This window comes from Triticum dicoccoides, chromosome 4A (assembly GCF_002162155.2).
Source record: "Triticum dicoccoides isolate Atlit2015 ecotype Zavitan chromosome 4A, WEW_v2.0, whole genome shotgun sequence".
Lineage (NCBI taxonomy): Eukaryota > Viridiplantae > Streptophyta > Magnoliopsida > Poales > Poaceae > Triticum > Triticum dicoccoides.
Window position 1 is genome coordinate 711086114 of NC_041386.1, and position 15097 is coordinate 711101210.

Sequence of the window (15097 nt, forward strand, 5' to 3'; positions counted from 1 at the left end):
ATATCCTCAAAAAAAAAAAAAGCGTGAGTCGATGAGACGGCTCCGGAGGTGACACTGAGCCCAGATCGGATGATCGATGCGGAGGTGTCCGTGTCCGAGTAGGGTTAGTGCTTGATTTGAGTCCATCACCACGTCCCCTTTGAAAGCCAGAAATCCATCGATTCCGGCGCGCGGCGTAGCAGAGAAATCAGAAAGAGAAGAGAAGAGAGAAGAGATGGAGCAGGCTATGCTGGCTAGGGTTTTGGCCGTTAGTAGCGTTGGTTTGTCGTGGGCAGTAGTGTGGAGCCTCTTGTCGCAACAGCTCAAGCCCTTCTCCACGCCCGCCATCCTCAGGACCTTGGACGCCGCCGCCTCCGATCCCGTCATCGGCCGCGACGATGACATCGACCGCGTCATCTGCATCCTCTGCCGCCGCACCAAGAACTGCGCCGCCCTCGTCGGCCCCGCCGGCGTCGGCAAGACGGCCATTTCTCTGCCCTCGTGGCGTAGCAGAGAAATGGCCGTCTCGGCCTCGTCGGCAATCCGAAGCCCTCGCCGGGGCCCGCGTGGCCGAGCTCGACGTCGGAGCCATGGTCGCGGGGACCCACTGGCGCGGCATGTTCGAGCAGCGCTTGAAGGATGCCATCAAGAAGGCCGAGGATTCCGCCGGCAAGCTCATCCTCTTCATCGACGAGATGCACATGATTGTTGGTGCCGGCGATCAGCGTGGTGGCACCGGCGACGCCGCCAACATCCTCAAGCCCGCGTTGGCCCGTGGCCGCATCCGTTGCATAGGTGCCACCACAACCGAAGAGTACCACAAATACATCCAGAAGGATGCCGCGCTCGAGCGGCGCTTCCAAAGGGTTGACGTCGACGAGCCGACCGTCCAGGCAACCGTTGCCATCCTGCAGGGGCTGAAGCAGCGCTACCAAGACTACCATGGACTCACAATTCGCGACGATCCTCTGGTTGTTGCTGCGCACCTCGCCGGCCGTTATATTACAGGTATTGGTACGTTCATGATAAGATTTGTGCATTTTGTAGGTTTACTTTTGTAGGTTTGTGCATCTTGAAGAAATTGTCGATTTTCTTGTTTTCAGGTCGCCAGTTTCCTGATAAAGCAATTGATCTGATGGACGAGGCATGCACTTCTGTGAAGTTGCATCAACCAAAAAGGTTAAAGATAAGAAAACTAGCACTGTAAATGCAGTGGAGGAGCTAACCGTTGGTCCATGTCATATTGCACAGGTAAATTCACATTTCCTTGCTAATAATAGAATCTATATGAGTAGTGTCCATTTGTTTCAATGTGATGCTCATGCCATGTTCTTTTGTTATATGAAGGTTGTGAGCCGATGGACTAAAATTCCGATCGCTACACTTGGCCGAGAGGAAGAAAAGTTTAGCCACCTAGTAGACAGATTGCATGAGAGAGTCGTTGGACAGCATGAAGCGGTTAATTTGGTTGTGCAAGAAGTGTTGCGTTCTAGGGTCGGCTTTGATCAATCTAGCCAACCAATCGGTTCTTTTCTATTTTTGGGGCCGACTGGTGTTGGGAAGACAGAGCTTGTGAAAGCACTTGCCGAGAAGCTGTTTGACAATGAGAAGATGTTGGTCCGCTTTGACATGTCTGAATATGCCGACAGTGGTTCTGTGCAGCGTCTCATTGGAGGACCTCGAAGGTTTAACTTGTACATTCTTTGCACACATATTTCTTTCCTAAACTTCCTTCTCATATCTCACTTTTTTTCATTTGACTTTCTGAAGCTATGAAGAAGATGGACAGCTTACTGATAAAGTAAGGAGCCAACCATATAGCGTTGTTCTTTTTGACGAGGCGGATAAGGCGCATCCCTCGATATTCAAGGTTCTCATTCAACTCCTCAATGATGGCGTGTTGATTGATGGAAAAGGACGGAGCGTATATTTCAAGAATACTATCATCATCATGAGCTCAAATCTAGGAGCAGAGAACCTGTCAGCTGGAATGGCCGCAGAAAACATGGAAACTGCACGGGATCTTCTTATGGAAAAGGTATGTGTATCCCAAACTGTCTCTTTGTAAAGTCCTCTTGGGCACTCTGCTGATCAACATATTTACCTGATCTTGCACAGGTTGAGAAACGGTTTAAGCCTGAATTTATCAACAAACTGAGTGAGACTGTGATATTTGAGCCGCTTTCGCATGACGAACTGAGGGAGATTGTGAAAATCCAGATGAAGAGTGTTGTTGCTATGGCAGCTAACAAGGGCATCTCTCTGTTTGCATCAGATGCCGCCTTGGACGTCATTTGGTCAGAGTCGCACGACACGGTAAGTACATGTTATTTTCATCACCAAAACAAATCACACTTATTTTTTTGAAACTAAACCAAATAACACTTATCTGCGTAGTCTTTTGTATGTATGTAGAGTCTTTTGTCTGTATGTCCCGCTTACGATGCATATACATGGACTGTATATTGCAGGTGTATGGCGCAAGGCCTATTAAGAGGTGGATGAAGAAGAATGTGACGAGAGTTCTCGTGGACAAGCTGGTCAATGGAGAAGCATGCCAAGGATCGACCGTCTCCATCGATGCCGTCGATGATAGGAAGGGGCTGAAATACCACGTACTGAAGTAGAGGGAGGTGGCAGATCTACCGGGCTAGCTATGAGTTTTGCCGTGTGCATAGGCATATATAGCGAATATGTATGTTGTTAGTGATTAGTCACCAAGCACTTGTTGTTGGTACTGTATATTCATTATCTATAGCAAAATGGTATGTAAAGCTTGCAGGTTTGTGAGACAATGTTTGTTGCTTGCTGAGATTTATACTTACTTGTGTGCCCACCTTTGAAAACCTGTATGACTGACTGCTACTGAGTTGAAACCTTGTAATGAAAACTAAGCCCTGGAAGCGCCGACGGGTCGTCGGAGCAAATGGGGAAGATGCGGGCGCCGCCGCCAGTGTCTGGAGGCCTCAGATTTGACGGTTGGTGAAGTCGCACGCGAGTTGTCGCTGTCCAACGCGCGGGAGCAGGCGCACGAAATAAGCGGCACGTGATGCCGTTTTCCTCCGCGCGCTGAACCCATTATACCGCGCGCGGGATTACGAGCGCAGGGGCTCTCTGGTCATCGCCGCCCAAGGGACAACCCCCCCTCAGGAGGAAGGTGGAGCAGCAGCAGCAGCTCGCAGGTCGGCGACTGCGAGGTGCTACCACACTGCAACAAAGGCGCTTCCATCTCCGGCGGGCACAGCCTGAGACAAAGAGCATAGAAGGAGGTCGCGACTTCAATTTCTACGAGTGGCACGGCGACCCTGTTGAAGATCGGTTCCTGAAACAACTGCCCCTTGATCTGAGAGACAAGGTGTGGCTGACAAGCTAGTGTCGTCATTGGCACACAAATAATTCTCCTGCCAGCCTGCTTAAATTACCCTAATCAAGCCAGCGTTAAAATGTGCCATGTTTCGATGTTTGAAGTCAAACATTACATTGTTTTAACACAAGTTAGTCTGGACGTAACATGCGCCAGCGGCAGGGCATGCTCACTGCACGGTGGGCGTTTATTTTTACACGGGGGCACACCACCCCGCTCGGTTAGAAGAGATTTGCGCAGGCTGGTGCACTTTACGCCCTGCTGTCATCTACCCCGCTTCCCACCTCACCGAGCGCGAGGTCTCTCTGGTCATCGCCGCCCAAGATGGTGCCGGACACAGCCTGAAACAAAGAACATAGGAGGGAGGCTGCTGTGTACTTGCTTCACCATGTCAACTTCAAGTTCACGGTTACTATGTACTTGACTGAGAAAACCAGAATATATTTCACCAATGCTCAGTTGAGAATAATTGGCGACATCAAATCTCACTTTGCGCTGTTCAATGTGTTCTTCCTTGGCGGAGTGCTTGGCCAGAGCAGTGGGTCTTCCTGGCTCTCTAAAGCCGGTGTTGGTAATCACTACATCATCATTATGTCTGTCAGCCGTCTTCACGGGGCTTGATGCTTCAGGGTTCAGAGGGTTATCACTGGCGTGATCAATAAGAGGCTCAGAAGTCACTGGTGGAATGTCAAGAACCGGCTCCCACGACTGAGGAACGGAGATCTCAGGTGCTGGGCTTTGTTGCTCCGGCTTATTGACTTTCGGGTCTTCAGCCGGCTCAGTCACCTTTGCCCTCTTGCTAGGCTTGACTTTTCCACCGCATGAGTCATGAGAGGTTAGTATAAGTATAAAGAATCTAATGAGCAAATGATAAGTACTTGTTATTACCCGGGAGCAGTCTTGAAAGCCGGCAGGTGAGATTGAGATGAGTCGCCGGAGGAAAAACGAGATGTTTCCTGATAATTTGAGTCGGATGAACTAAGTGGTTGGCGGATGAGACCCGCCAAAGGATAAAAAGAGTTTAAGGTGGGGGTGACCTCGTTTCGACGCTTCTTCGGAGTGTTCGGTAAGCCGGAGAACAATTCTTCATCCGTGCTAGTCCGAGTCTGTCGCCGGCTCTCGTGCTGCTGTTGCTTCAAAAGAAAGTGAGGATCCAGATGAGCTAAGGGGTGTGAAAAGCTTACTTTCCGGGTTACTCTTCGAATTTTCTGTCTTGGCAAGGGCTCGGAGTCGGAGGAAATGATAGTTACCTCTTCTTCGATTGCTTAACTGGTCCCCGTGTCATCCTAATGATAATCAATGTCAATAAGATGGTTGAAAAAGGAGCCAAGAGAGTCAAGGGCTACCTCCGACTCAGAGTTGTCGTCTAGTTCAAGCATCTCCAAAGCACTGGGTTTCTTTTCCTTCTTCTTAGTGGTTCTCTTGGCGGCTTTCTTGGCCTTCCTGGCCCTGTTGGCAACTTCATGATCATACTCCTTCTTCCAGAAGTCATCATCAGCCTGTCAAAGTCGTCAAAGTTGAGTTAAAACAAAATATTAAGGATGAAGGTAAAATAAGTAATTTGGCGGCTTACTTCTGGTGTCGGGTTAGACTTGCAGAAAGGGCTTAGGCCCACCTTGCTGCAGTCTATCAGGCTTTCATGCAGAAGAGACTTTGTCATCTCGTTGATGGCGTCGTCAGTTAAATCCTCGGAGCTGTGGCGCAGTGGATCCTTTTTGCTACCCGTGTAGGTGCACATTAAGCCGGTGCGGCGGCTCAAGGGGATAACCCGCCATTCAACCCAGCATCAAACCAAGTCAATACCAGTTAAGTCGTTTTCCAACAGAGCCTTAACCTTAGCAATGGTATGGGGCGAGTTTTTTTTTGCGTTCAACGGCTGTCAGCTTGTCAGGGAGAGGATGATTTGATTCACGACGCAGGGCGCGAAAGCCGGGCAGTCGGTTCTCGTCAGCCGGAGAAGCATCCTTGTAGTAGAACCATGTCTGGTTCCAATCCTTGGGACGACTCGGCAGGCGGGCATAAGGGAAGATAGCATCTCTCCGTCGCTGGATTGAGATCCCACCAAGTTCCAAGCTGGGTCCATTTGAGTACTCGTTCTGACAGTTCAAATAAAAATACTCTCTGAATAGCTCCACACTGGGCTCCTCTTGAAGGTACACCTCACAGAAAACTTGAAAATTGCATAAATTTGACACGGAATTGGGTCCGATGTCTTGAGGATGAAGGTTGAAAAAGTGCAGAACATCCCGGAAGAATTTAGAGCCGGGCGGTGAGAAGCCCCGGTTCATATGGTCGGTAAAGACAATGACTTCATCATCTTTTGGTTGAGGTTTCTCTTCTTCCGGCTTGGGGGCGCGATAATGCATGACAGTCTTCTTGGGCAAATAGCCGGTTTTCACAAAGTCCTAGAGTGTGCTCTCAGTGACAATGGAGGGAAACCAGTTACAGAAAGTGGCTGTATTTGGGGCCATTGCAAAGAAGCCTAAAAAGAAAAAGAACAAGTTTGCTGGTTCAAATTTGTTGGAGATATGCCCTAAAGGCAATCATGTATGATGATATTTCCTATGTGTTTATGAATAAAGATAGTCCTTGGACATTATCAATGATGGGTATCAGCAAGTACGTGACTTGTTTGTGGGACTATGCATTATATGATGACTATCCTAAAAGGTCCCTAGTCGAAAGGGTTGTGTGGACGCGCAGCCAACTAGACTAGCATATGACACGATCGATGGCTTGGTCTCACTAGCCATGGAGCATTGGATGCTAACCGGATAATATGGACTTGGAATGATCTGGTCGAATTCGACATAGTCGGATCCGAGTCGAGATAAGGTCCGACTCGGACAGACCTAACTATGAGACGCAGCGATATGTCATCTGTGAGTCTCTAGTACAACATACGTTCTATGTCCTAAGACCTGAGCTGACGCATGTACTCGGGATGGTGACAGACCTGCTTTGGGCCGACCAAACGCTACTCCGTGACTGGGTAGTTACAAAGGTAGGTTTCGGGCTTGTCCAGACCCATGCTGCGAGATGTGGTCGAGAAAGATCGGATTTGCCTCTCCGATCAGGAGAGATATACTCTGGGCCCCTCGTGTGATCCGACCAGGATAAGCATGGCCATGCGACAAGGATTATGAGATAATCCGGATAGTGGTCGGCATCACTGGAACGAGAAAGAGGTCGGGCTAGCACAAGGATGACAATCTCGCCTTAAGCCTGGCAACATATATCGTGTGGCAAAGGGAACAGAAGCGTGACACGTTGTACAGGTCATGCAAAGGAATGGTTTCAGCTACCTATCGAAACAAGTTTTCTCCTCCAACATCATAGCTCAAGCAACTCCTAATCATGCTTTGAAAACTTAGCTACTTATTGTGACAATGACATGTCATGCAAAGGAATGGGTTCAGCTACCTATCGAAACATGTAACAGTTGAATCGTTGTTGTCTAATGCAATAACAGAGAGCAAGAGCAAAAGAGTGGGATTTGTATCAGAATGATCAAGGGCATTTTCTTTCCTGGCAGATCGACAATGGAATACTGCTCCTTCTGTGGATACTCGAACCTACCCTCAGGAACAGATCATACCGCGGAGAACAATACCGAAGAAGGCAATCAATACATAACAAATGCAACAATATGATGCATGATCATGACATGACAAAATGCTAGTGTTTGAGCTAATGCTATTAGCTATAAGTTTAGTTGAGGTTCATTTGAATCAAAGATTCAAATTCAAACTGCAAAAGAAGTATTTAAGATGCCCTTTAATTGATTTGACCAGATCATCATGTATAAGTTGTTCTAACATGCATGAAAATGGTACGGATGAAAATATTGGATATTTATGACGAAAGTGCCTATCTGTGCCCGAGCACATATGTGCTCTTTATCCCCATCGATGGTTTACCTCTGGATTCGCATCAACAACTGTATAGAGCCCTGTATGTGGTCATGTATATCCAATTTCCCCCTGCACACTGGCCCACCACTGTCAGCTATTAAATGTCATGGCTCCCGTTAAGCTGCCGCCCGCACAGACGGAATTGACGGCATGGGCCACGGCTCAGGTCCTGTTGGGTACCAACACCAGCAGTGTACTGCCGGCAATTTAATTCCACGCTCTCCACCACCTTTCTGTCTACAGGATTCATCTTCCTCTTCAGACACTCCTATCCTCACCCTCAAACAATGATTTTTAATGCATAACAATTAACAGCCTTAATCCTTTCCAAGTGTTATTCTGACCAGCGCACACTAACCCTCTGCAATCGTTATATGTACATCAAAGCTCACATAAATAACAGCACATAAAACAACAACAGTCTTCTTATTCCATGGCTTAGCCCACACTTCATTTTTCTGGAAAAAAAATAACATCAACAATTCTCTTGAAACAATCATTTCTAACAGTAACAACTTACCAGTCTTAACTGTTTCCAAATATCGTTGAACACACCCCAGACTAGCCTAAGTATTTCAACATTAACACTACAGCCGTTAAACAAGCATGCAAGCTCAGAAAAGTAACCGCACATGAAACAACAGCAGTCTGCTCATTCCACGGTTTAATCCATAATTCAGTTCTCTGACAACACCCACCTGCAAAAAATAAAATCTTTACGTATTTTAAACCATTGTTCTTTTTTTAATTGTAACACTTATTTCTAACATTTAAAACTTCCCACGGCAGTCTGCTCACTACATAAATTTTTCCCTGGCAACATGTACCGGAAAAGAAGGCTAACAAGTTTAATCGTTATTTCAGTTCTCTCTGCAAACATTTTCCCATGCATTGCTTTGCTTGACTTCCTGTGCAACGACTAAAACACATCTATTGCACTGCATTTCAGCACGTGCACTAGGCACTAGCTGAAATCCCAAAGTATTTTAATTCATTGATCATTGTTTCTCCAAACTTTTGCCATGCAAACTAAGACATGTCTCCTGCACGCTTCACTGTGGTTTCAGCAGCTACAATAACTGAACTAATCTAAAGCATTTTTGTTTTCTCAGTTTTTGCTTCTCTAACTACCACCTGTCAGCATCGACTAATTTTACCAGCATATACACACAAGCAGCCAACAGCCAGCATGTATCTCACGAAACAAAAAATTGACAAAAAAATTGGTGCACACAAAAAACGCACCTCTTAGCTCATCCTTCCCGGTCGACATTTCTGAAGCCTGTGGCGAGCTCTCATGTCTCTGATTAACCACCACATCTTCCTTGCAGATTGGCCCGTCCGCGCTCATGGCGGGCCTAACCGCTTCGTCAGCGGTCAGGCCTCGCTTGTTGCACCGTTGACAGGCAGATCGACTGGCAATATATCTTGACCATCCTTTGTCCCCCTTGTTACTACCTGCTTAGCTGGGATTTCTTTAGCTCAGATGAAGTCCAGAACCTGAAGCACGGCAGATCAACTTCCATCCTCAAGACCAAACCCATCCCTCACTTCCGCATAGGGCAGCATCACTGTCAAATTTGATTTGAACAGGTCCATTAGGCGATTGTACATGGTGAAGTGCATGTACGAGAACGGGTTGTTCTGCATGTTGACTCTCTGGTACCATGTCAGGTGTCGAGGCAATACATCTCTGGCATCTTTCGCCACCTCTTCACTATATGTTTTGCCGATATTTCCTTTGCACAAAAGAAATCTAACACCTGCAGCAAGACAGAGTTAACACCATCACCAACCATCCAACACAGTCAGGCTATATACTAGTCACACCCAACAAACCTTCAAGATATGGTTGCACAGCAGGCCCATGTGTGCAAATTGCCCGCACTCGCAGTCAAACTCGTTGCCTCCATCGAGCATTGTAACCTTGTATGACACTCTACACCATTACTTCCCTCTTTGCTCTGCTTCACTATGGATTGCAACATACGTCTTGTGTTTCTCAATCTCTTCAACCTGATATGCTTAGCACTCGTACAGTATGTACCCAAACTGCTCAAACATAGCCCTTATGTATATCTTGCGGGTGTGCCTCTCTAGCTACAGCTAGGTTCACCCTCATGAGCGGCCTCCGCTGCAAAAGAAACGCACTGCATCAAACAAGACGCTAATACCGATTCTGAATTCAAAATTACGACCAATCGAGATTTGTACTTACAATTCTTGTTCGCTTCTCCTCGTAGTTCTCATCAGATTCTCTGTCGAACTGCAGCCTCATATACTTCTGCACAAACATATGCATCAGACACCCCCGGGGGACATAATTCTTTAACAGGTAGTTTGCGCTTTCACTCCTCTGTGTGTTGGTCATCTTTGCACAGAACACGCCTTTGAAATAAGGCTTGGCCCATTTATGCCTAATCTCGAACAGCTGCGTCATGTATGGGTGTGATCTTAGCTTGTACTTTTCAAGCAACATGTACCAACCCCTCTCAAATCCGTACTCTGTTAGCATGTGGTTCACCACATTATGGAACTCTGCTCGGAACTCACTTTTCTTGGTCTAAAAAGGACCCAAGGACTCCTTTGCCTTTTTTTGGACGTGCCACTTCCACCACCTGTGCGTGGTGTCCGACATTCTGCTCTTGATCACTAGCTCCATGGCCTGGTTCTAGTTGCATAAAATGAAGCCCAAACTTTAGCTGTCTATGATTGCTTTCTTGCCTGTTAAATTTTTCAACATAAGCAGCGATGACATGACAATATGTGACGAATTTACCTATAAGTATGGTCACCGGTGGAGCATGACCCATCATTCTCAGAAAATCAGAGAAAACCCACTCAAAACTCTTTGCTGTCTCATCGCAAACCAGAACTCCAGCTAATATGGTACTCTGGAAATGATTGTTAACACCGACAAACAACCCGAAAGGCATGTCGTACAGGTTATCCTATACGTGGTGTCAAATGTTATGATATCTCCAAGAAATGTGTACTGAAGCTTACTGCTGCCGCTAGCCCACATGAGGTTCTCAATCCTGCCATCGTTATCAGCTTGAACTCTGTATGTAATGTGGGATCCTTCGCTCCAATCTCTTCAAACACATGCATTTCTTCCTCATATCATCGTTTGCCTGCTCCCTGTTTATCTTCCCACACAGATTACGCAAAGACCTTTTCATGAATGGAACATTCCCTGCTGTAAACATGAATATGCTTGTGTGATGGCCAGTGGATCGTCTTCCTAAAATTAGGCGAAGGTGGATGGTTATGACTCTCTCTGTGCTCTGCAATGTAACAACATTTTTCCTCGGTCCACAACAATCTTATCGGAGCTGGACATTCACACCGGCAGGACCTTGTTTTCTCTACACCAGCGTTCCCCTGGACCATGAACACAATTTACCGTCAACGCACGAAACAAAAGCTGAGGCAGAAATGGATGCATCATAATGCTGAACAATAGCATTCAAGAAAAGACCAGTAACCAAACACCCACAAACTATTTCCTACACACATTTCGTCCACTTTACATTAAGCCGGCTATTTTTCCATCGTATGCCAAATCCCTTCTTCCAGGAATATAGATTGTAAAAATCATAAACCTCACCCAACGAGTCAAATGAAGTCCCTAGAACTGGAGAGATCACATTTTCAAATGGATAATCGGTAAAACATCTGACAGCCTTCTCGAATGCACTAATATGATTCGGGTACGGCGCTCTGCTGGGTGCAGCAGCACCAATCCTCAACCTGCACACACTAGCACATCTCTAATCAAATTTCTAAAAAGAAACACTCAAAGAATTTAGCTCCATATGAATGATTTGGTCAGACATGTCTAAAACCAACACCGCATCTACCCACCCAACCACCGGAATTCTGAATTTCCTAATGCAAACACCAAGTTTTCACACTCACAGCTTATTCCTCCCAGACTTCTGCGGCTGCTGCCACACCACCAGATGTACCCGCATATCGCCATTGGCAGACATAGGGCCTATTGCCAAGCCTACTGCCGCAGTCACAGGGGGCGGCACCAAGCTCTCCCCCACTTCCTCAATGAAACAAGATCTGAAAAATTGGAAGCTCCTCCGTCAACCACGAAAGCAATCCGCCTACAAACCGGGGAGAGACCGCAAGGAAAAGCATGGATGCACGTACCTGCCGATTGGTTGCATCGAAAACTCCATTGTCGCTCGCCGCCGCAGCTCCGCGTCTCTATCTCGCAGGGATTCTCCTAACAAAGGACCCTCGATCTGGGTGGGGGAGGCGTTCGGAAAGCAAACAACCTGAGCCATGGATTAGACGCCACTCCGGTTCTGATCCACGACTCACCTCGTCGACGGTGGACGGGCATCCAACCCCGCGTTATCTCAGGCTGTATTGTTCCGTCTGCTTGGCCCACCACACACACCCGTTGCGTACGTATTTTCCATCACGTAATAATTTCTGGGCAGCCCATCTGGATGCGTATAAGAAAAAGGCCCAGATCCCAATGGAGTTACGAACGACTTGGATACCGAGCGCATCTGTGCTCGTGCTCAGTTACTCCACGTCCTTCATATTTATGATCATTTTTCATATATAACTTATTTTCATGTGATGTGAAGATTATTTTCTATGAATTTTATAAGTTTGGAATATTTTCTAGAATTTCCTAAATTGTTTTTGAAATAAGAAAAGCCAGAAAAACTCATATGACGGCAGCACAGCTCAGCAACAGTGGCTGACCAGCGAGCCGTCAACTGCTGGCTGCACCAGTCAAACCGGACATGTGGGTCCCAGGTGTTAGTGTCACAGTGCTTAGTTTGATTTAATTAAACTTAACCAAAATAATTAGCCGCTGCTTGGTCCCACTGTCAGTGTCACTGGGGGGTGATTAGCACCTAATTAAGTGGCGCCACGTCAGCGTCACCGGAGTTAAGCCGGCGGGGACCATAGATCGTGGCGGTGACGCTCGGAATCGAGCTGTAGGCCACGGTTTCGAGCACGATTTGGCCCTACGTGCTCTTGGAAGCGCGGCGCGTCTATTGGAGCAAACGTCTGGAGCTCGGGTGGCATGGGTTGAGCGCAGCGTCGGCTTTGGCGGCGGCCGGAGTTCGGACTTGCACAAATGCGGGGCTGTGGCCTGGTAGCGGGCGAGCTAAGTAGATGGGAGGCCTCCTGGGAGGTCCAGGAGCTAGACGTGATGCTCAGGTGTGACTAGCTCGAGCTCAAACGACGGCGGTGACGAGCTCGGGAGCTTGCGGAACGGCGGCTACGGCGCGCAAAAGACGAGGGGAGAAGGGGGAAAAGAGCACGGGCTCACAGGGAAGCTTCAGGGCATGCCATCGAGCTCGGTGATGCGCTGGTCGCCGCAAATCGACGACGGCGGCGCTCGGTCAGGAGGTTGAAGATGAGCTCAACCCCGACTACGACTACGTGGTGCTCTTATGGAGAGTTAATTGCACACAAGTACCATAATTCGGGCATCACATGCAGATTGGTACCACAATTGCTAATTTTTGCGTGTCAGTACCAACATTGGTCCAAGTTTTTGCAAATTAGGCTAAAACGCGTATTTATACATATTGACGCCCGATCCGACAGCTCAGGCCCAGCCGTCAGGTGCCACGCTGGCCAATTGGCGCGTGCCCGCGCGTGCCCCCCGCGCTGACTAGGACGAGCCGGTGCGCTGCAACCTGGTCCGGTCGCACCAGATCTAGCCCGGCCGCACCATTCCCCTCCCCTCCTCCTCCTCGCTCGTTTCCTCCGTCGCCGTCGTCCGCGTCCCGACTGCCGGCCGCCGCCCCGCCCCGCCGACGCCATGGTTTTGGAGGACGAAAGCAGCGACGACCATTCTAGCCTCCCGTACATGCATTCTTCCTCCACAGACGGTCTCAACGAGGTCAGTACAGGGTTAGGGTTAGGGTTTCAGATTTGGGATTTCTTGATTTGGTTGATTTCGCTAGGTTTTGATTTGGCCATTGTCTTTGTGCGAGCTTCTTCAGGTCCCTTTCAATTTCCAATCCTGACTCCAAGTGAAGATGATGGCACAAGGGAGGCCATGTTTCTGTCTCTGCAAACTCAACTCAGAGAGAAGAATGCAGAGATTGCAGGGATTAGGGCAAAATTTCACAATGTGCTGTTTCTTTTCACTATATTTGTGCTTGGCTTAGTTGCAGGCAAGATATTAAGTTAGTTAGTTGGTTCAGTTGCAGCCAAGTTGTAATGGATCAAGTTATAATGGATCAGTGAAGTTATCTTCTGATGCAATGAGATTTAGTGAGTGTTGTTCCTCTTTTATTGCAATGTACTGTCAGGTTTGCTGCAACATTGTCATAATGTATCATCATCAACATATCCATCTACATAATCAGCATATCCATACATAATAAGAAACTGATCCATACATAGCAATACATAACCATTGTCCACAATACATAGAGAAGTTCCACTTCAAATGCATAGTTCATCCTTTTCTCACAAAAGGATGAATAGCATAACTACTACATACATACACTAGCCATAATTCACCATTAGTACAAGCATACAGTACACAACATTAGTTCCTAGATGCTAGGTCATTACACAACCATCATTCCCAAAAGGTCAACAATGCCACTAATCTCATTTTCATCTTCTTCATTTCTCCAAGATGGCCTGAATCCCCCAGAACTTCTCCTTCAACTTTTTATTCTGAAACTCTAACTGCCACTTCTCTTCAATATGCTTTTCATTTCGCTTTAGCAGATCAGCAACCTGAAGCTTCAACTCTAGCTTCTCTTGGGTGAGCTTCTCCTGACACTTAGTTAGCTCTGCATTCTTCAGCTCCAAATTCATACTAGCTTCAGTAAGCACTTGCTTCTCTTTCATTTTATTCAACTTCAAGTTCTGAATGACTGTTGCTTGAGCTCTTGTCAGGTGGAGCAGCAGCTCATACTTCTGAGTAAGTTGCTGGGTCTCTGCATCTTTCTTTGCCATCTCAGTTGCCATCTTTGCCTTCATATCATCAATCAATTCTTTTCTTACCTCCTGCTGATATGTAATGGCAGACTGCAGATGTCTGAAATCCACCACCTTATCTTCTTGGAAGTTCATCAGCTCATGCACATCTTGGACTAGCTTGTCATAGTTGGCCTGCAGCTTGTTCTTCTCTTCTGTCAGATGGTGGATAGTGAAAGAACTTTCAAGATTTTCATTCAACCTAGCACTTTTGGCATCTTCAACCATTGCCAATAGCTTCAACAAACCATTGCCAATAGCTTCAACCCATTCAACAAAGCCACAATTGCTACCTTCCTGCAAAAACAACAACAACAACAAAACAGTTCATACAACAAGTAATTACACAAAATCACTGCAGTTGCCAAAAAGAATGTCTAAATTTAGCATCAGATCACTACATTTAACAAGAGGAGCAGCCACTTGAGTAGCTGACTGACTAGGTTAGTTACTCTACTGTTCATATCAAGGAGTGTTCAACCATTTGTAAGCTACTCTACTACCACTATTAACAAAAATTACTATGCCATTGTACTCCAGCAAAATATACTCATGCTTGACCTAAATAAGCTACTCTAACCACTATGAACCAAAATGTTGACAACAAGCAGAGTACTCCAGCAAACAGAGTTCAACATGGCACTGATCAAGTAAGAAAAAAGATCAGTATGCCTACAATCCTACAATCCATACCGGCTGTGCACATGCTAAAAACCTCTTGCCTGTGTCTATTCCTTCAAAGGCAACAAGCCTCTCAGATGCCATGTCGTGCTTCTCACATGGAGACATCACATCCAGCTCAAGCCCCTTGTAATCTGGATCTTCAATACTGAAAGGGACCTGCAGAAGCTCG

General features: G+C 46.9%; 1 protein-coding gene across 1 annotated transcript; it reads left to right on the forward strand.

Annotated features, from left to right (window-relative positions):
* The first annotated feature begins 569 nt into the window (after positions 1 to 569).
* Positions 570 to 2606, forward strand: LOC119289833 (chaperone protein ClpB1-like). Its single transcript, XM_037569042.1, has 6 exons — positions 570 to 987; positions 1083 to 1181; positions 1325 to 1664; positions 1750 to 2017; positions 2098 to 2295; positions 2451 to 2606. Exons 1-6 carry the CDS (start codon positions 570 to 572, stop codon positions 2604 to 2606), a joined length of 1479 nt encoding a protein of 492 aa, XP_037424939.1.
* The last annotated feature ends 12491 nt before the right edge of the window (positions 2607 to 15097 follow it).